The 20,788-nt window shown below is 48.4% G+C and overlaps 1 protein-coding gene across 1 annotated transcript in view; it reads right to left on the minus strand.

Annotated features, from left to right (window-relative positions):
• Positions 1 to 504: 504 nt before the first annotated feature.
• TIMELESS (timeless circadian regulator) overlaps positions 505 to 20,788 on the minus strand; it is a 34,412-nt gene continuing 14,128 nt past the window's right edge. The window contains exons 2-27 of the mRNA XM_025401440.1: positions 14,695 to 14,852; positions 14,393 to 14,546; positions 14,158 to 14,272; positions 14,001 to 14,063; positions 13,653 to 13,754; positions 12,997 to 13,152; positions 12,105 to 12,238; positions 11,513 to 11,600; positions 10,776 to 10,952; positions 9,554 to 9,771; positions 9,213 to 9,316; positions 8,879 to 9,068; positions 7,148 to 7,245; positions 6,926 to 7,058; positions 6,616 to 6,817; positions 6,191 to 6,336; positions 5,451 to 5,536; positions 5,244 to 5,361; positions 5,072 to 5,154; positions 4,696 to 4,838; positions 4,309 to 4,480; positions 4,159 to 4,227; positions 3,918 to 4,036; positions 1,513 to 1,735; positions 1,286 to 1,384; positions 505 to 1,166 (exon numbers count right to left, since the gene is read on the minus strand). Of these exons, the coding sequence (XP_025257225.1) occupies positions 1,096 to 1,166; positions 1,286 to 1,384; positions 1,513 to 1,735; positions 3,918 to 4,036; positions 4,159 to 4,227; positions 4,309 to 4,480; positions 4,696 to 4,838; positions 5,072 to 5,154; positions 5,244 to 5,361; positions 5,451 to 5,536; positions 6,191 to 6,336; positions 6,616 to 6,817; positions 6,926 to 7,058; positions 7,148 to 7,245; positions 8,879 to 9,068; positions 9,213 to 9,316; positions 9,554 to 9,771; positions 10,776 to 10,952; positions 11,513 to 11,600; positions 12,105 to 12,238; positions 12,997 to 13,152; positions 13,653 to 13,754; positions 14,001 to 14,063; positions 14,158 to 14,272; positions 14,393 to 14,546; positions 14,695 to 14,791 (3,360 nt within the window). The 5' untranslated portion in view covers positions 14,792 to 14,852 and the 3' untranslated portion in view covers positions 505 to 1,095. The remainder of the gene's footprint in view (positions 1,167 to 1,285; positions 1,385 to 1,512; positions 1,736 to 3,917; positions 4,037 to 4,158; positions 4,228 to 4,308; positions 4,481 to 4,695; positions 4,839 to 5,071; positions 5,155 to 5,243; positions 5,362 to 5,450; positions 5,537 to 6,190; positions 6,337 to 6,615; positions 6,818 to 6,925; positions 7,059 to 7,147; positions 7,246 to 8,878; positions 9,069 to 9,212; positions 9,317 to 9,553; positions 9,772 to 10,775; positions 10,953 to 11,512; positions 11,601 to 12,104; positions 12,239 to 12,996; positions 13,153 to 13,652; positions 13,755 to 14,000; positions 14,064 to 14,157; positions 14,273 to 14,392; positions 14,547 to 14,694; positions 14,853 to 20,788) is intronic.

Consider the following 20,788-nt stretch of genomic DNA (forward strand, 5'->3'; position numbering starts at 1 on the left):
CAAACTCCTGACCTCAAGTGATCTGCCCGTCTCAGCCTCCCAAAGTGCTGGGACAACAGGCTTGAGTCACTGTGCCGGTCTGCTGTTCTCTTTTTACCCTAAAATGTTTAAGTTCTTCTTTCAAGAGCACATTAAAAATAACATCTCAGCCGGGCGCGGTGGCTCAAGCCTGTAATCCCAGCACTTTGGGAGGCCGAGATGGGCGGATCACAAGGTCAGGAGATCGAGACCATCCTGGCTAACACGGTGAAACCCCGTCTCTACTAAAACAAATACAAAAAAAACTAGCCGGGCATGTTGGCGGGCGCCTGTAGTCCCAGCTACTCGGGAGCCTGAGGCAGGAGAATGGCGCAAACCCGGGAGGCGGAGCTTGCAGTGAGCTGAGATCCGGCCACTGCACTCCAGCCTGGGCGACAGAGCGAGACATCGTCTCAAAAAAAAAAAAAAAGCACAGCAGGGGAAGGGCTGGGGAACTCAGATATACTGACAAGTCAGACTGAGATCAGAACTTCTACTCTTACATGTTTAATACCAAACATAAAGCAAAAACGTTCGTCATCTAGAGTACTATATTCCAGCCCTATCTCAAATGCAGGAATGGGGCTCTATCTGGTATCTAGAGGATGATCACAGGAAAGAAAATGAGGACAGAGGCATCTGGTATCTTCCAAAAGTGGTACAAAACCCCCACCTGTCATGTCATAAAGCTCCCTATCTGATGCGGTGGCCTGCCTCCAAGAGAAAGCCAAAAGGAACAGACCAGTAAGAGGGGTCCAGGGTGCTTTCTCTATTTCATTCGCTCCTCTTATTTGCTAAGGAGCTCTAATAATCAAAAGAAATGGTTCCTAGAAGAAAAGGAATAAATCCCCAGAGAACTGCTGGGGCATACCGATAAAAACTGGGAGAAACAAAGACTGATAGCAGAGAAGGCCAATACTGCTGCTGAAGTTTGTCAGCCTAAATCCGTGGAAGAGCCAGGATTGTACTGCTCTGTCCGGTAAGAGGAGTGTCTGGGTCCTGTATGACCCTTCCAACTCTGACTTAAATGTACCATCTAAAAACGTGTCTATCTCTACCCCTAGGCTTCTTAGCTCTTCAGTCATCCTCATCATCCTCAATCTGAAATCGTTTCTTCTTTTGGATTCTTGGAGCTGCCAACTCTGGTGCTGTGGGAACAACAGGGGTGAGAGAGAGAGAGAATATCTAAATATGTTAAGGGGTAAGGAGGTGGTAGAGTTTGTCTTCAGGATTAGAGAAGAAAAAGAAGGTCCATCCAATTCCCTACCTCTGTTTCTGCCCTCATCTTCCTGTTCCTCGTCACTGTCCAGCAACTGTCGCTTCTTGGGTGCTGTCTTCAGCTGCTCTTTACCAACAGTGTCTTCCTCTGCAATGACCATAAATAATGACACAAAATCAGGAACTCAGTCCTCATATTCTCAATATACCTTTCTTGCCCTCTAGACCAACATGGCTGACACGTTAATACTCAGAAGATGGCTGTCGCACTATTACCCTCTGGGGACGCCAGGCCTTTCTTCTTGTGGGTTAGCAAGAGGGCCCTCAGGGCTTGTGGTCGGTGCTCTTTACAGTGCTCCTCATCAGAGCCTTCCTCTCCAGGGACTTCAGGCTGTAGCTCTGGCTGCAGCTTCTGTTCCTCCTCTGGTTGATTCAAAGAAGCTGCTACCCTCCGGAGCTGGGTAGGACTCAGCTTGGCTGGAATTCGCCAGAAGGTTTCCTACAGGGGCCAAGAAGTTGAAAAGGGAAAGGACCAGCCTCTTGTTCCCCAGTTTGATATTCAGTGAATATATATGACCCAGCATTGGTGAAGATCCACAAGGGTTGTGAACTCTACTTAATACTTATTTATTCAAGATATAACCAATGCCTAGCACAGTGCCTGCTACATTAGGAGGTTCCCAGTAAGTATAGGTTTTTTTGGTTGTTCTTTTTTTTTTTAAATGAGAAGGGGTCTGCCTCTGTCACTCGGGCTGAAGTGCAGTGGCACAAGTATAGTCCACTGTAGTCTCGATCTCTTGGGCTCAAGCTATCCTCCCGCCTCAGCCTCTCAAGTAGCTAGGACCACGGGGGTGCCATGATGCCACCATGATGCCCAACTGCTTCATAATTTTTTGTAGAAACAGGGTCTTGCTGTGTTGCCCAGGCCAGTCTCAAATGATCCTCCCACCTCAGCCTCCCAAAGTGCTGCGATTACAGGCATGAGCCATTACACCTGGCTATAGTTGTTAACTGAATAAATAAATAAATAAATCCTGGGGATGTAAAGGTGAATCGGGTATGATCCTCACTCTCAAATAACTCAAATCCAATGGGAAAAATAACAAATGTGCCGTAATATCACAGGATTTTTTTTTTTTTTTTTTTTTGAGGCAGAATCTCACTCTGTCACCCAGGCTGGAGTACCATGGCAAAGTGATAAAAGCTCACTGCAACCTCACCCTCCCGGGTTCAAGCAATTCTCCTGCCTCAGCCTCCCAAGTAGCTGGGACTACAGGCACCTACCACCACACCAGGCTAAGTTTTGTATTTCTAGTAGAGACAGGGTTTTGCCATGTTGGCCAGGCTGGTCTTGAACTCCTGACCTCAGGTAATCCGCCTGCCTCGGCCTCCCAAAGTGCTGGGGTTACAGGCATGAGCCATCGTACCTGGCAGATTCCACAGGACTGAGGCTGCATCAGGGGAATGAACAAATCACAACTGCAAAAGTGATTATTTTTACTTCAGGGGTTGAAAGAATGACAGGGACTGCTTCTCTGACAAGGTGACAATTGAGCAGACTCTTGAAGACTGCGTAGAGGTCCATCAGTAAGACAGATGGAGTGGGTGTGTGTCACCTTGTGTGCACGGTTGCAGCCTTCCACAGAGGGACAGGCATGATTAGCCATTTGGAGGCATGAAAAAGCCTACCAGGGTGACGATGATGTAAAGTTGGTGTGTGAGTGGTGTGGCTGTGAGGCTGCAAAGGTTGGCCAAGGATGGGCATGCCATTTGGAATTTGTGGATTCTGTCCTGCAAGCAGTAAGGAATCATCAAGGGCTCTGGACAGAGGACTTGACCCTCCATATCCAGAAGTTCTGAATCTGTGGATTCAAAACACTGTAAATCGACAATATTTAAAAAAAAAATTAACTATAAAAAATAACAACATAACATTACACAATAATACACAGCCTGGGCAACATGGCATAACCCCATCTCTACAAAAAATACAAAAAGTTAGCTGGGAGTGGTGACATAGGCCTGTGGTCCCAGCTGCTCAGGAGGCTGAGGTGGGAGGATCACCTGAGCCTGGGAGGTTGAGGCAAAAGTGAGCCGAGACTGAGTCACTGCACTCCAGCCTGGGCAATGGAGTGAGACTCTGTCTGTCTGTCTGTCTCTCTCTATGTATATGTATATATATTTAAAATACAGTATAACAATTATTTACATTGTATAGGTATTATATGTAATCTAGAAATGACTTAAAGTATACAGGAGGATGTAACTAGGTTATTCACAAATACTACAAAAAGGGACTTGAGCATCTGTAGATTTTGGTAGCTGTGGGCAGGGGGGTCCTGGAACCAATCCCTCCTCAGATTCCTGCCAAGATACTAAGGGACAACTGTAATCAAAACTATATTTTAAAAAGATAAATCTGGGGGCAGTCTGGAAGATGGATTTAGGGGAAGGGGAGATTAGAGAGAGGAAAAGAAGACTAGCAGAATGGTTGCTGCAGGAATCTTGGTCAGAGATGACAAGGCAATGAGGAGGATCGAGATGACAATGAGGATGATAAGGAAGACCACCATGACAGTGAGGAGGACCATGATGGCGACTACAGTGAGGAGGAGGAGGAGGAGATGTATTTGGAAATAGGACTAACACGCCTTGGGTGACACTCTAACTGGCATATTTACCTGCTCAGAGGCAGGGGGCCGAACCCCTAGCTTGCGCAACAGCTGCTGAAACTGTTCATTCTCCATGGCTTCCTCATTTTCCTCTGTGAGTGGCACCAATGGAACTGCCTGGGAGCAGCCTAAGACAGGGTCAACGGTCATATGGTGAAGATATAAGAGAAGAACTGGTCCTCCATCCCATGACCAGGTAGGTCTCCAATAGCCTCCAGGGCTCTCCTAAAAGCGTCATCTGTCCACTCACCATCCTCTTCCCGATCATCTGCTGCTCGGATCAGGCAGTGCTGGAGCCACAGGAGCGGGGTAGAAAAGCCTAAAGAAATGAGGGAAACTTACATTTGACCCTACTCCCAAGCCCTCCACCTGAGACACCTCTCCCAGCCAAAGTCCTCACCTTCCTGATGCAGGCTTTGACCAAGGTTTTCAGTTGAAAGGACTAAGCTACCCTGGACTTCTTCTGCTTCTGAGCTCCCTTCTTCATCCTCCTCGCTGTCTTCCTCAGGCAGGTTTTCCTCTTCTTCCAGATCTTCCTGGCAAAAATCTTTCAGGGACTCCGCTCCATTTGGCTAAAATTCATTGGGGGTTGGGGGAATGAAAACGAAGGCAACACAAGGAACTTAGTGGAGTCTCCTGGTTCCTGACCCCTCCCTGCACCGCACCCGCTCTCTGAGAAGGACCTGGTCAGAACAGCCTCAGGCAGGAAGAATGTGGGTGGACTGCTCCTAAGGAGCATTTCAAGGGGAGCGGGCCCATGCCAGCAGAGCCAGGGTCAGACTGTTACCAAGATGGAGGATGCCAACTTTTTCCGCCGTTTCTTGTACAGCTCCCGCCGCTCAGCCACCAGCCCCAGAGCCAAGAGTTTATCCACTATTCGGGCCCGTGAGCGTTTGGCTGTGATATTCTTCATGATATGACCCAGGACATCTATAAAAAGCGAGCATGTGAATACCCAAAGGCAACAGGGGAAAGAGATGAGTAAAATAAATAAGAGGTCTCTGGAAAGAGGGTAGCTCAATTCATCCAAAAACGACCCTTACAAATATAGTAAGTGAACAGAAGGGATGGGAGAATCTTTCCTTGGTAATAAAAGACAGCCCCAAAAGAAATGGATAGCTTGGCTTTCATCTCAAAGGTCCCCTGAGTTCCACCTCACTCACCATCCGAGTCCTGGAATTCCTCAAAAAGCCGCTGCAGCTCCAACTCCTGATCCCCCGTCCACAGTACAATATGGGTTCCTTTCCTGATTAGGAAGGTGTCAGTGGAAGAGGAAGCCCAGGAAGTGAACACGTGTCCCTATCCCAATAGCCTCCAAAGCATGCGCCTCTCTACCTTTGGAAGTCTTTGACACTGTCAGCCAGTCCCAGCTGTACCAGATGGTGGATGATCTGCTTGCGTGTTCGAGGAACAGTATTCAGGTGGGCCAAGATGGCTTCCACCACATCCTGCCCTGGCATGGGAAATGACTGAGGCAGTAAAGAAGGTCCTGCAGCTCAGGCTGCCCTCCTCACAAACTTTCCAGATCTCAAGGCCTCTCACCTTCCACGTCCTTATGGGCGAGGTACAGCTCCCGAAGACGAGCGTCTTCTTCGGGGCTCCATGTAGGCGCTCTGCGACTCGAAGACCTGAATGGTGAAAGGAGAAAGGGAGCATATAGGTTCTTGGCCCAAAAAGAGGAGACCAAAGGGCTTCTCTGATCAGTTCTGAAAGGAACAGGAAGGACGAGGCAGGTAACTGAAAGAGGCCAGCCGAGAGAGGCCTACAGTGTGCCTCCTTCCCCTCACTTTCCTTCCACGTAAGAACCTAAAAGTCAAACTAAGAGATTTTCCAGGTTGGGCCAGTGGAACCCTGACCATTCTGACTCCAGGGGCTAAGAATATTATGGGAAAAAGAGACTAAGTGTGAAAGGAGAGGGGCTGAGACATTAAGGGAAAGAAGACAAACATTTCTACAAATCCTCATGGTTTCCCAGCACGTTTTGGGAGAGGTCGCACACAGACTCTCTCCGGGCAATCACCCAGCTCCCAACAGTGACCACCTCTACGGAGGCTGGTGCCGGAGAAGGAAACTAGATACACAGTAGACTTAGGCTCCAGTCCCTGCTCCTCTCTTGGATAACCTTAGGTAAAGCATTTCACCTCCTGAGCCTGTTTTCTCACCCATGACAGGGAAAGAAACAGTGGGCTAAATGACATGCAAGCTCTTACAGCTTTAACATTCTGTGACTCTGCATCAAACTTCCCCTACCCCAACCCATCCTTTGCCAACTTCAAGCTCACCTGTCATCCAGGGAGCCATAGCCCTCAGTCATCTCTCGAACCACAGCTGTGTTCTTCCAGAACAACAGCTCCACAAAGGCTTTTTGGTTGACTGCGGCCAGTGCAAAGAATTTGCCCAGGATGTATTTGGCAAAAGTCACTAGCTCCTGTAGGAGAAGGAGGTTACTATGAGGCCTCTGGTCCAATGCAGACCCGAACCTGGCCCTCTAGGTATTTTCTCTATAGCTGTTCCCAGCTGCCCCCTCCTCACTCACTCTCTTCTGTCCTTCTCCATGCAGCTCCCTCAACCTGCCTGTCTACTTTCTCATTGTTTTCCCATCTCCCAGCCCTTGACACTTCTCAGCACCTTCTATCTCCTGAAGATTATTTATTTACCTGAGGGTTCCCATACCCTTCTAAACCCCCATTCCTTGTTACTCCCTCACTTTGTAGGCTCCAGCAGCAGGGTCACTAAGCAGACGATTGAAGAGGCAGAAGACTGACAGCTGAAAAAGTAGGGCTTCCATTTTGAGGTCATGGGCCAGCCGGTGCAGCATCTTCACAATGCAATGGTTAGTGTGAGCGCTATTCTGCTGGTAGCTCCGCAGCAGCAGCACATAGGCTCGAACGACAGTTGAACATGCAAAGCTGCACCAAAGCAAGGAGGGAGAGGATGTCAGCATAAGGAAGACATAGGTCATCCTCAGAGCTGCAAAATCGCCACTCTAGGACCAACTCAGGCCTCTCAGCCCGCACCGTTTCAGGTAGTCCAGAAAATTAAATTCTTTCTCCGACACCTGGACCACTTGCAACTCCTCCTCCTCCTCCTCCTCCTCCTCCTCCTCTTCTTCTTGTTCCTCTGTCCCACATTCCTCTGGGCCCTGCTGCCCTATAGACAGAAGGAGGATTACTGAGTCTCTGTTATGTTGGTGCTAGAAAAGAGCTGGAAGGAGACAGATGTGAAGGGTGGAGACTTACGGGGAAGTGGAGCAGACAGGATTTGTTTCAGCAACTGGATCTCTTCCTCTGGAGAAATGTCTTGAGAGCCAAACACATCTCCTTCAGGCCACACCTCCCTGGAGCACAGACAGAAAAAAGGCTTTACCCAGGGGAAATCTGGCTTTAAATTTATAATTTGAAGTAGAAGAAGGAATTTAGACATTTCTTTTGTTGGCCAGAAAGAAAATGCAAACTGTTACCTCAAATGAAACAAAGACCCCAGGGAAAATTTTCCTCATAAGCCACAACTCAATAAAAATCAGGTAAGAACAAAATGTAAACAATCTAAATGTTTGATACCTGGTTGAACAAATGTATGTATTCACACAATGGTTTTTTTTTTTTTTNTCGCCCGGCTAGTTTTTTGTATTTTTTAGTAGAGACGGGGTTTCACCGTGTTAGCCAGGATGGTCTCGATCTCCTGACCTTGTGATCCGCCCGTCTCAGCCTCCCAAAGTGCTGGGATTACAGGCTTGAGCCACCGCGCCCGGCAAGAGTGCAGTGTCTTAATCACAGTTCACTGCACCCTCAAACTCCTAAGCTCCAGTGATCCTCGTGCCTCAGCCTCCTGAGTAGCTGGGACTACAGGTATGTGCCACCTTGCCGGTGAATTGTTTTTTGTTTTTTTTTGAGACAGAGTCTTGCTCTGTGGCCCAGACTGGAGCGCAGTGGCATAGCACAATCTTGGCCTACTGCAACCTCGGCCTCCTGGGTTCAAGCAATTCTCATGCCTCAGCTTCCCAAATAGCTGGGACTACAGGTGCGTGCCATCATACCCAGCTAATTTTTGTATTTTTAGTAGAGAAGGGGAGGCTTTGTCATGTTGCCCAGGCTGGTCTCAAACTCCTGGCCTCAAATGATCCACCCACCGTGGCCTCCCAAAGTGCTGGGATTACAGGCAAGAGCCACTGTGCCCAGCCTGTCCTAGGCTTTTCACTTATTCCACTTTGGGTTCATGGACAACTGTTACAATCCCAGCTTTATAGATCTGGAGACCGACACAAACAGCTTGAGCTTATTCCAATAATAACCAATACAGGACTAGAATCCAGACCTTCTAAAGTTCAATTTAAGGCTCTTTTAGTGTTGCTGTTGAGACAGAGTCTCACTGTGTCACCCAGGCTGGAGTGCAGTGGCATGATCTTAGCTCACTGCAATTTCCACCTCCTGGATTCAAGTGATTCTGTTTCAGCCTTCTGAGCAGCGGAGATTACAGATGTGCGCTACCACGCCTGGCTAATTTTTGTATTTTTAGTAGAGGCAGGGTTTCACCATATTGGCCAGCTGGTCTTGAACCCCTGACCTCAAGTAATCTGCCCACCTCGGCCTCCCCAACTGCGGGGATTATAGGTGTGTGCCACCGTGCCCGGCCGCAACTTAAGGCTCTTTCCATCTCACCACAATGCTTTCAAGGTATAATCAGAAAATGCTACAGCATAATTATTAAACTCTAAAATTATGAATCCCCAGGGTTTTTGTACTTGGCACTTGGTAGGTGTTCAATAAATGTTTCCTGACTGAACTAAAATATTTATGGCAGATCAGAGATTATTCTAATGGGAGAAGGAAACTGTGGTAGACTCACACTGGCCAACACCCACAAACCTCTTGTTGTCATAGCTCAGAACAGGTTTAACAGATGAACTTAAGCTGTACAAACTGTGAGAAGAAAGCCCCCTTTCCTTGACTCTCCCTCACAGCTCTTTCTACGTCGTGGGGCTGCCCAGTACCTGCACCACCAGGTTCCCACGGCTCCGACAGAACCGCTCCAACATTTTGAGGAAGAGGTGGGTGGTCTCCACCAAGTCACGAAGGAAAGAACGGGGCTGGCATCTCTCATCAAACTTTCGAAAAAGTGTCAGGAATAGTTCTCGGTACTCCATCACATAGAAAATATTGTCTAGGAATGGGGAAGAGAAAGGGATGGAAGGGCTATTCTGGAAAGCCTGGAAAAGGAGAGATGGATGAAGCTGGGACTGGGAAGAATGAGATTCTCATCATGAGATGGGACAGGCTGGGATCGGGGACCAGGCCAGGGCCTCACTCTTGATGATGCGGCTGCTCTCCCTCACAGCCTCATCTGGGGATAAGTCCATCTCATTCACTGTTGCCAGCAGCTCCTGATAGGCCTTCAGAGCTAAGTGCATCCTGAGAGTTGAGGGGAAAAGGTGAAATGGAGGACAACTTAGGGCAATGGCCCATGGAAACAGCAACCTCCCACGGCCAAAAAAAAGAAAAAAAAATGTGCCACCCAAACCAAATTTCCCAGCCAGTCCTTGCTCTTCAGACTGACCACTTGAACCCTGAATCAGGGAAAAAGCACCAGCCAGAATTCAAGCATTCAGATCCCTAGCTCACTCTAACTCCAGTAACCATCCCACTCACCGGCGTGCCCAGGAGGCAGCTTCCTTGCGGTCAGTCAGCATCATCTCGTAGTAGTTAGTGAGGTTCTGCTCAATGAAGTGGAAGGTGCGGACACTGAGGGTCTCAGAAACCAGGCCTGGCCGGAAGGAGGCAGCTCGGTTGAAGGCCATGAAGAAAGCCAAGGCCCACATATAATAGGTCTCATCATGCTGCTGAGCTTTCTCCCGAAGCAGGTGATCCTAACAGTTAAAAAAAAAAAAAAAAAAAAAGATCACCGTGACTTCAGGGCTTCCAACTTCTTCCTTCCTGTCCTATGATGATGGAATGGATGCTGGACACCATTGTCATAATTTTTTTTTTTTGAGGCGGAGTCTCACTCTATTGCCCAGGCTGGAGTGCAATGGCATGATCTCGGCTCACTGCAACTTCCAGCTCCCAGGTTCAAGCGATTCTCCTGCCTCAGCCTCCCGGGTAGCTAGGATTATAGGTGCCCGTCACCATGCCCAGTTAATTTTTTGTATTTTCAGTAGAGATGGGGTTTCACCATGTTGCAGGCTGGTCTCAAACTTCTGACCTCAGGTGATATACCTGCCTTGGGCTCCCAAACTGTTGGTATTACAGGCGTGAGCCACCGCGCCTGTTTATTTTTTTTCTTTTTTTTTTTTTTTGACAGTCTCGCTCTGTCATGATGAGGCTGGAGTGCAGTGGTGTGATCTCGGCTCACTGCAACCTCTGCTTCCCAGGTTCAAGTGATTATCCTGCCTCAGGTTCCCGAGTAACTGGGACTACAAATGCACACCATCATGCCACCTTTTTTTTTTGTATTTTTTTCCGTAAAGATAGGGTTTCACCATGCTGGCCAGGTTGGTCTCGAACTCCTGACCTCAAGTGATCCACCACCTCGGCCTCTCAAAGGGCTGGGATTACAGGTGTGAGCCACCACGCTGGGCCACCGCTATCATAATACTCTAGGATCCACAATTTCCAACTCTCTCCTGTTCTCCCTTTCCTCTCGCTCTGAGGCAATTTTTCCAGAGCCTCTTTTGTCATGCTGGGAGCCCACTCACTTCTGGCATTTTCACTATCTCTCAGGGACATCCTAACTATATATGCTTCCCACCTACTAGTCCACATTCCAGGGGCAGCCTCCCCAAGCTCCTCCCCACCTCTTACCCACCAACAGCTGCATCATCACCTGTCTATTCCATTCCTGATTATCTCCATATCCTTCACAGATTCTCACCTTTACTGATCCCATGAGCCGGTTGTAACAGTTCTCCAGGAACTCAGAGCAGAAGTCTCTGAGGAAGAGCCTCACATTGAGGGCAGAACGGCGCTGAATGGACAGCTCTCGGGCGGCCTGGTGACGTTTAGGCACCTTTTTCGGCTGCTTTCCCAAATCTGAACTGTAGTTTCGTAGCTGGGTGTGTCGGTTAGGGGATTAGAATTACTCCTAACTACCACCTTCCCCTTGCAGCTCTCGTCAATTTTCTCAGAAGAAACTAATTTTTGTTTTTGTTTTGAGACGAGAACTTGCTCTGTCACCCAGGCTGGAGTGCAATGATTGAACTCCTGGCCTCAAACAATCCTCCCACCTCAGCCTCCCGAGTAGTTAGGACCACAAGCGGGTGCCACCATGCTCAGTTAGTTTTTTTTACTTGTTGTAGGGACAGGGTTTTGCCATGTTGCCCAGGCTGGTCTTGAACTCCCGGGCTCAAGCAATCCTCCTTCCTTGGCGGATTACAGGTATAAGCCATTGTACCCAACCTTTAATTTTTTTTTTTTTTTTAGAGACAGGGTCTTGCCATGTTGCCCAGTCTGATCTTGAACTTCTGGGCTCAAGCAATCCTCCTGCCTCAGTCTCCCAAAGTGCTGGGACCACAAGTGTGAGCCATCAGGCCCAGCCAAGAACTCAAGATGATTACCCTGCTTAAGCTATGCAACTCCACATGTTCCCACTCCAGATGTAAGAATACTCACATTGTGAAGGCCTTTGTGAAAGATGAGGTCCCTCTCCCCAATGGATTTCAACCCCTGGACAATATACGAGCCCCCAAATCGAGAATGTCTGCAGAAGAAACAAAAAGGTCCAAGTGATTCTTCAGTTCTCTGGAAACTTTATCTCCATTCTCTATCATCAGCACCTTGGAGCAAATTAAAACTACAAAATGTTGGTCGGGCACGGCAGCTCACACCTATAATCCCAGCATTTGGGAGGCCGAGGCAGGAGATCACCTGAGGTCAGGAGTTTGAGACCAGCCTGGCCAACGTGGTGAAACCCGGACTCTACTATAAATACAAAAATTAGCCTGGCATGATGGCAGGCGCCTGTAGTTCCAGCTACTGGGGAGGCTGAGGCAGAAGAATCGCTCGAACCCAGGAGGCAGAGGTTGCAGGGAGCAGAGATCGTGCCAGTGCACTCCAGCCTGGGTGACAAGAGTAAAACTCTGTCTCAAAAAAAAAATAAATAAATAAACTAAAATGTTACTCAATCACCCCACCTTAGAATTTGTCTCCTATGCCCTCAGCATTCCATGATGTAGGAACAAGAACCTGCCTCTCTGTCACTCACCTGTTGCCTCGCTGGAGGGCTCGAGTCTTCTTTTCTGCCATCTCTCGCTGGCGCAACACCTCCAGTTCTGCAACATCTGCACTCCGCTCCTGAGCTAAGCGTCCCTGCCCTATTCCCGCCAGCTGCTCGGGGTTCTAGATTGGAACAAAGAGGGAAGAATCAGGAGGACAGTCATTCCTTATCCTGAGTTCACGCCTACTGGGCATGCAAAGAGTGAACAAAATAGAACCCCATTAATGGGGCACTGTGCTGTCGTTCTCCCTTATCTGAAGGGGGATATGTTCCAAGACCCCCGCTGGATGCCTGAAACTGCAGACAGTACTAAAATATATATATGTATACATTCGTGTATATATATATGTATGTGTATACACATATACATAGAACATGTACGTTCTATGTTTTATAGAATGTATATATGTTCTATATACATACGTTATCAGAAAAAATAGAACACGTATACATATATATACACACACACGTTCTATTATGTTTTTTCAAACTGATAACCAAGATGGCTAGTACGTGACTAACAGGCGGGTACACGGTGTGGATATGCTGGGCAAAGGGATGATTCACATCTTGTTCAGGACAGACAGGGACAAAAGATTTCATTACACTACTCAGAACAATGTACAAGTTTAAAACTTCTAAAATGTTTGTTTCTGAAATTTTCCACTTAATGTTTTCAGACCACGGTTGACTGTGAGTAACTGAAATCAAGGAAAGTAAAACCATGAATAAGGGGGTACTACATGTACTCAAGACATGGGTACTCCCGCTGTCACCTGCCTTCCCCAAATAATGCAGCCGTTATCACAAGAGCAATTCTGGCTGTATAGCAGAAAAGTACATGGGTGGAGGGGACTAGGACAACAGGCCAGGGTCTCACCTGGTCACGAAACATAAGGGAGACAATCTCTAGCACATGTAGGCTCCATTGCTGCTCAGCAGATGAGCTGGCCAGAAAGAGGAGCAGGTCGTCCAGGCCACTGAGGTGAATCGCCCAGAGAAGCTGGTCATGGACGCTGGCGTCGTCATCAATCTTCTGAGCAGTGAGTGGTGAGGGTACAAAGGGAGCTCATTCAATCCCACTGCCCTGCCTTGAAGCTCTCCAACTCATTCTTTGACCAAGCCTCCTCTCCCAGACTTGTCAGAGGACAGAATAGCCCAGAAAGAGCAGCTTGGCCGGGCACGGTGGCTTACGCCTGTAATCCCAGCACTTTGGGAGGCCAAGGCGGACAGATCACGAGGTCAGGAGATTGAGGCCATCCTGGCTAACACGGTGAAACCCTGTCTTTACTAAAAATACAAAAAAAAAATTAGCCAGGCATGGTGGCGGGCGCCTATTGTCCCAGCTACTCAGGAAGCAGAGGCTGAGGCAGGAGAATGGCATGAACCCGGGAGGCAGAGCTTGCAGTAAGCCGAGATCGTGCCACTGCACTCCAGCCTGGGTGACAGAGCGAGACTCTGTCTCAAAAAAAAAAAAAAAAAAAGGGCAGCTCAACCTAACCATGCACAAGAACACAGAATACCCAAGACACTCACCTTCTCCTGATCAAGGTCAGCTGGGACATGGAGAATATTTCTGACCAGCAGTAGGATCCGCTCAATCAGCAGGTTGTCTTCCTCCTGCCGTTCCTCCCAGCCCTAATCAGAAGAGAGCAAGAGGAAGAGACTCCCTGTGGAAGGCAGGCAGCATGTACCCTGGCTGGAAGACCAGGCACAGAAGAGAAGCAGGATTAAAAAGAGAGTTCAAACAGTAATGAGGTAGCCAGAGACTATGGATCGGACTACCATATCCCCAAGGACTGGGACCATATCTCAGCTTCTCCTCCTCCACCCGGAGAAGGTGCAAAGTGCTGTCCCATGGGATCCTGTAAGGTGAAGACTCACCAGCTGCAACAGCTCATACAAGGTTTCACTGAGGACTCCAAAAGCCTTCTCACTGGCAAAGGCCTGTGAAATAGGGAACTGGATCTTAAGTAGCAGTCATCCACTTCTTCACCACTGCCCCATATTCCACCCCAGGGACTCCAAAGGAAAGCCTCACCTCTTTGTAGGCCTGCAAATAAGTTAGCACCTGCAAAAAATGGTGCCGAAAGCTGGGTTCCTTAGGCAGACTGCCAAAACAGAGCAAGGCTGGTTGTGTCAAGTTCACCATCAGTCTGGGAGACAATGAAGGAGAGAGAAGTTGTTAAGTTTCCTTACCAGCTCAAATGCCAGACCTATCAGTTCAAACAGCAAAGGCTGGCAGGTGGCGAAAGTTTAAAAGCTAGGGAGGCAACCTGATAACAGCATCAAAGAGAGGCTTGTCCTGGCGGTGCTGGGTGAGGATGGGCAGAAGGTCGCTCTGTAGGATCTGGGCTGCCCCGAGTTGCTGCCGCACATCTCGTGTCTCATCCTCATGCCTCAAATAGCGGATCAGATCCTTCACACTCTCTTCAGAGACAGAACAAAACATGCATGTGGAACCTTGGAAGAAGCTCCATCCAGACCCACATGATTTTCACACCCATGGTTTGAGAAATTCAACAGACCTCCTTAATTCAAGCAAATTTTTTTCCTGTTTCCTCAAAAAGGTACTTACCTAAGCAATCTGGTTCCTTGTGGTAAGTGTCTCCCTCCAAGTACCCAAGGGCACTACATGTGGCTAGAAGTTCACAGTTCATCATGTGCAAGTCCATACATCAGTGGACCAACCAATAGAGAAGGAAGTGGAGAAACAGGAGACAGAAATCACGAGGCCTGCAGAGATAGAGAAAGATTAAAAATGTAAGTTCCTCTCCATGAAAAGAAGATAGGAACAGGAGAAGGCCCTAATGCTCAGAATATTCTGAACAAGATCCTCAAATGTTTGACTTTTGTCACGACCAAAAGTTCTGCTCTCAGTCCCAAGGAAAGTTGTAAATTATGGCTTCTACCTGATCAAAACCAAAGAGGCTCCAGCCTATGAATTAAGCACCTGCCCTGGCCAGACACGGTGACTCACTCCTGTAATCCCAGCACTTTGGGAGGCTGAGGTGGGCAGATCACCTGAGGTTGGGAGTTCGAGACCAGCCTGACCAACATGGAGAAACCCTGTCTCTACTAAAAATACAAAATTAGCCAGGCATGGTGGCACATGCCTATAATCCTAGCCACTTGGAAGGCTGAGGCAAGAGAATCGCTTGAATCCAGGAGGCGGAAGTTGCGGTGAGCCGAGATCATGCCACTGCACTCTGGCCTGGGCACCAGAGAGAGACTCTGTCTCAAAATAAATAAATAAATAAAATTGTTAGACCCTGGCGGGGCACAGTGGCTCATGCCTATAATCTCAGCACTTTAGGCGGCCAAGACGTGATGATCATTTGTCCCAGTGTTCAAGATTAGCCTAGGCAACATTGTGAAACCCCATCTGTACAAAAGCCAAGTGTTGTGGCACACACCTGTAGTCCTCCTACTCAGGAGGCTGGGGCGAGAGAATTACTTGAGCCTAGGTGTTTGAGGTTGCAATGAGGTATGATCGCACCACTACATTCCAGCCTGGTCTACAGAGTCTCTGGAAAAAATAAATTGCTCAAACCTTGTCACCCTCCACTTTCTGTGGCTCTTCCATGCAGACACAGCTCTGATGCACCACAGGAATTAAAAAACCGAGCTCTGGCCATACAGTGATTCCACCAGGGATCTAATACATCCCAGGAGCCCTGAGGCTTCTGAGACACTGAGAATGTGTAGAGAAAAGTCCTTCACTCTCCTCTCCAAAGTTACTCTTAAACCTTGGTAATCTCAGTAGAAATCAGCATCTAACAGAACAGGTGAGGAAAGGGAGTAAATAGAAACTGGTACATTCCCTCTCTCACAAAGGGAGATGACTCTCTCACAAAGAATCATCTCCCTTTAAAAAAAAAAAAAAAAAAGACACAGGGGTTTCACTCTGTTGCCCAGGCTGGAGTACAGTGGCATGATCATAGCTCATTGTAACCTCAAATTCCTGGGCTCAAGCAGTCCTCCTGCCTCAGCCTCCTGAGTAGCTATGACTGGGCACGTGCCACCATGCCTGGCCTTTTAAAACATTTTTGTAGGCCAGGTGTGGTGGCTCATGCCTGTAATCCCAGCACTTTGGAAGGCCAAGGCAGGCAGATCACCTGAGGTCAGGAGTTCGAGACCAGCTTGGCCAACATGGTGAAACCCCATCTTCTACTAAAAATACAAAAATTAGCTGGGCGTTGGCTGGGCCCGGTGGCTCACACCTGTAATCCCAGCACTTTGGGAGGCCAAGGCAGGCGGATCACGAGGTCAGGAAATCGAGACCATCCTGGCTAATCACAGTGAAACCCTGTCTCTACTGAAAATAAAAAAATTTAGCCAGGTGTCGGTGGCAGATGCCTATAGTCCCAGCTATTCGGGAGGCTGAGGCAGGAGAATGGCGTGAACTCGGGAGGTGGAGCTTGCAGTGAGCTGAGATCGTGCTACTGCGCTCCAGCCTGGACTACAGAGGGAGACTCCATTAAAAAAAAAAAAAAAAATTAGCTGGGCATGGTGGTGGGCGTCTGTAATCCCAGCTACTTGGGAGGCTGAGGCAGGAGAATCGCTGGAACCTGGGAAGTGCAGGCTGCAGTGAGCCAAGATTGTGCCACTGCACTTCAGCCTGGGTGACAGAGCAAGCCTCCATCTCAAAAAAAAAAAAAAAAATTGTAGAGATAGGGTCTCACTATGTTGCCCCGGCTGGTCTCAAATTCCTAGCCTTATGCAATCCTCTCATCTTGGCCTCTCCAAGTGTTGAGATTACAGGCATGAGCCACCTCACCCACCCTCATCTACCTTTTGTGAAGCATGTCCCCACTTTTCTTTTAAGAAACAGGATTTCACTCTTACCCAGGCTGGGGTGCAGTGGTGAAATGATAGCTCACTGCAACCTCAAATCCCTGCGTTTACGCAATTCTTCTGCCTTGACCTGCCAAAGTGTTGGGATTACAGGTGTAAGCCGCTGTGCCTGGCCAAGCCTTGGAACAGGGACCAAATTAAGAAGCACACACCAGGCCAGGTGCAGTGGCTCACACCTCTAATCCCAAAACTTTGGGAGACCAAGGCGGGAGACTCACTTGAACCCAGGAGTTTGCGAGCAGCCTGGGTAACAGCTTAAGACCCCATCTCGGCCGGGCACGGTGGCTCAAGCCTGTAATCCCAGCACTTTGGGAGGCCGAGATGGGCGGATCACGAGGTCAGGAGATCGAGACCATCCTGGCTAACACAGTGAAACCCCGTCTCTACTAAAAATACAAAAACTTAGCCAGGCGAGGTGGCGGGCGCCTGTAGTCCCAGCTACTCGGGAGGCTGAGGCAGGAGAATGGCGTAAACCCGGGAGGCGGAGCTTGCAGTGAGCTGAGATCCGGCCACTGCACTCCAGCCTGGGTGACAGAGCGAGAGTCCGTCTCAAAAAAAAAAAAAAAAAAAGACCCCATCTCTACAAAAAATAAAAAATTGGCCGCCATGGTGGCACATCCCTGTGGTCCTAGCTAATTGAGAGGCTGAGGTGGGACAACTGCTCGAGCCCAGGAGGTTGAGGTTGCAGTGAGCTGTGATCACACTGCACTTCAGCCTGGGTGACTGTGAGACCTTGGAAAAAAAAAAAAAAAGAAGAAGAAGAAAAGAAAAGAAAGACCCCTAAACTCTCATCAGATAATCAAGTAGGCACAGATCTACAATCTTGCACATTTCAGAACTTGACACTATAATAACAGATACACATACACAAACACATTGCTTTTTTCTTTTGAGACACAGTCTTGCTCTGTAGAGTGGCACAATCTCGGCTCACTGCAACCTCCGCCTCTTGGGTTCAAGAGATTATCCTCATCAGCCTCCTGAGTAGCTGGGGCTACAGGCACGCCCAGCTAATTTTTGTATTTTTTTTTTTTTTGGAGACAGAGTCTTGCTGTCTCCCAGGCTGGAGTGCAATGGCTCAATTTTGGCTCACTGCAAGCTCCACCTCCTGGGTTCACACCATTCTCCTGCCTCAGCCTCCCAAGCAGCTGGGACTATAGGCGCCCGCCACCATGACCGGCTAATTTTTTGTATTTTTAGTAGAGACAGGGTTTCACCGTGTTAGCCAGGATGGTCTCGATCTCCTGACCTCGTGATCCGCCCACCTCGGCCTCCCAAAGTGCTGGGATTACAGGCGTGAGCCACCATGCCCAGCCCTAATTTTTGTATTTTTAGTAGACACGGGGTTTCACCATGTTGAGGATGGTCTCGATCTCTTTTTTTTTTTGAGACAGAGTCTCGCTTTATTGCCAGTCTGGAGTGCAGTGGCGTGATCTTGGCTCATTGCAACCTCTGCCTCCCGGGTTCAAGTGATTCTCCTGCCTCAGCCTCCCAAGTAGCTGGGACTACAGGCGCCCGCCACCATGCCCGGCTAATTTTTGTATTTATAGTAGAGATGGGGTTTCACCATGTTGGGCAGGATGGTCTCGATCTCCTGACCTCGTGATCCACCTGCCTTGGCCTCCCAAAGTGCCGAGATTACAGGCGTGAACCACCACACCCAGCCCACATTACATTTTTTACCCTATTACTCCACAAAATCAGGAATAACCATCAATCTTTCCTTTGACACCTTCAGCCACACTGCTCTGTCCTTGGTAGCATCCTCTAAAAAGATCTTTCCTGGCTCACATACCTACCTCTAACCCAACTCCACCCCACTCCTTCACAGAAGATAGGTAGCAGCTTCCAAAGGACAAAACTTTAATGCCTGATGCTCTCTCCCTGCATTTATATAACTGGTCTACTTCTTCAGGTTGCTAGCTATCCCTCCACCCCTACCCAGTGTTATCCAATTTCTAACTGCTCAGCCCAGCCATAAATTGAGCCAGTAAAACACTCACTGAGTGAGCAGAACTGAAAGGAGACTTCCTTTTGTCATCCTTTCTCAGGCACCTGCAGACCCTGAAACCTGGGCTCCAGTGAGGTAGGTTCAGTGTATAAAATCCCTGACTCTCTGCAAAGATACATCCAGCTTTTTTAGAAAGACTACTGTGTGTATGTGCACATAAGCATGCCCATACACACACACACACACACACACACACAAAAGTTGAAGGGCTTCCCTGTGTCCTCTCTCCAAGGAAGCTGACAAAAATAGACAACAGAGCTATAAACATGCTGTGTCAGCACATACTCTTCAAAAGGAGGCACAAAATCATACTTTGGCACTAAAAGGTACAAAATGATAAAGTCTTCTAATAGCAGAGACAAAGCCATATCTGGGAAGGCTCCCAGACAGATAACCTCACACAGTCCTGTCTGCTACCCTCGCCCTTTATCTTGGTTCCTCCAGAGCAGACCAATCTAAAATTCAGTATTTGTAAAAATGGCCACAGCAGAGGACCCAAGCCTCTATCTTCAACATACCACTTTACCTGAAAGGCAAAAATAAGAGGCTGTAACAGCCATCCCTGCTGGCTACGAAAATAAAAGGGAGGAGAGGCTGGGTGCAGTGGCTCACCCCTGTCATCCCAGCACTTTGGGAGGCCAAGGCAGGTGGATCATCTGAGGTCAGGAGTTCGAGACCAGCCTGGCCAATATGGTGAAACCCCATGTCTACTGAAAATACAAAACTTAGAGGGGCATGGTGGCAGGCGCCTGTAATCCCTGCTATCTGGGAGGCTGAGGCACGTGAATCGCTTGAACCGGGGAGGTAGAGGTTGCAGTGAACTGAGATGGCACCACTGCCCTACAGCCTGGGTGACAAAGCAAGATTTAAACAAAAAAAAAAAAAAAAAAAAAAAAAAGGAGGAGGAGAAAGGAGATAGGAAAGAAGAAGGGGTCCTGGCAGATGCCAGAAAAGAAGAGGTAACGGAAGAGACTCAGGACTTCCAGTTCTAATCCTTCTGCAGTTTTGACAAAACCAGGCTGTGGAGCAACACGCAAAGCAGAGAAAAAAATGGGTTAGACAATCTATCGTAAGCTCTCAGATCAGGGCTCACAAGGCAGGCCTGCAGCCTTGGGCCCACATTCACTGGAACTGGAATAAGAGTTTTCAACAGGAATTCCAGCTCTCCCTGGTGAAAACAACTATTTTAAAACTCGGCCGGGCATGATGTCTCATGCCTGTAATCCCAGCACTTTGGGAGGCTGAGGCGGGTTGATTGCTTGAGTCTAGGAGCTGGAGACCAGCCTGGACAACATGTCAAAACCCCGTCTCTACTAAAAATACAAAAAAGAAAAAAAAGAAACCCCGTCTCTACCAAAAAAAAGAAAGAAAAGAAAATTTGCTGGATGTGGTGGTGTGTGCCTATAGTCCCTGCTACTCTGAGGCTGAGGCTGAGGCAGGAGGATTGCTTGAGCCCGGAGGCAGGGGTTGCGGTGAGCCAAGATTGAGCCACCACACTTCGGCCTAGGTGACAGAGTGAGATTCTGTCTCAAAAAAAAAAAAATCAGCCTGGGCATGGCAGCTCATACCTGTAACCCCAGCACTTTGGGAGGCCAAGGCAGGAGGATCACTTGAGCCCAGGAGTTTAAGACCAGACTGGGCAAAAAAGTGAGACCCCCATCTCTACAAAACATTTTTGTTTAAAAACAGAGTCTCACTCTGTCACAGGTTGTAGTGCAGTGGCACAATCTCGGCTCACTGCAACCTCCACCTCCTGGGCTCAAACGATTCTCCTGCCTCAGCCTCCTGAGTAGCTGGGACTACA

This window comes from Theropithecus gelada, chromosome 11 (assembly GCF_003255815.1).
Source record: "Theropithecus gelada isolate Dixy chromosome 11, Tgel_1.0, whole genome shotgun sequence".
In the NCBI taxonomy this organism is placed as follows: domain Eukaryota; kingdom Metazoa; phylum Chordata; class Mammalia; order Primates; family Cercopithecidae; genus Theropithecus; species Theropithecus gelada.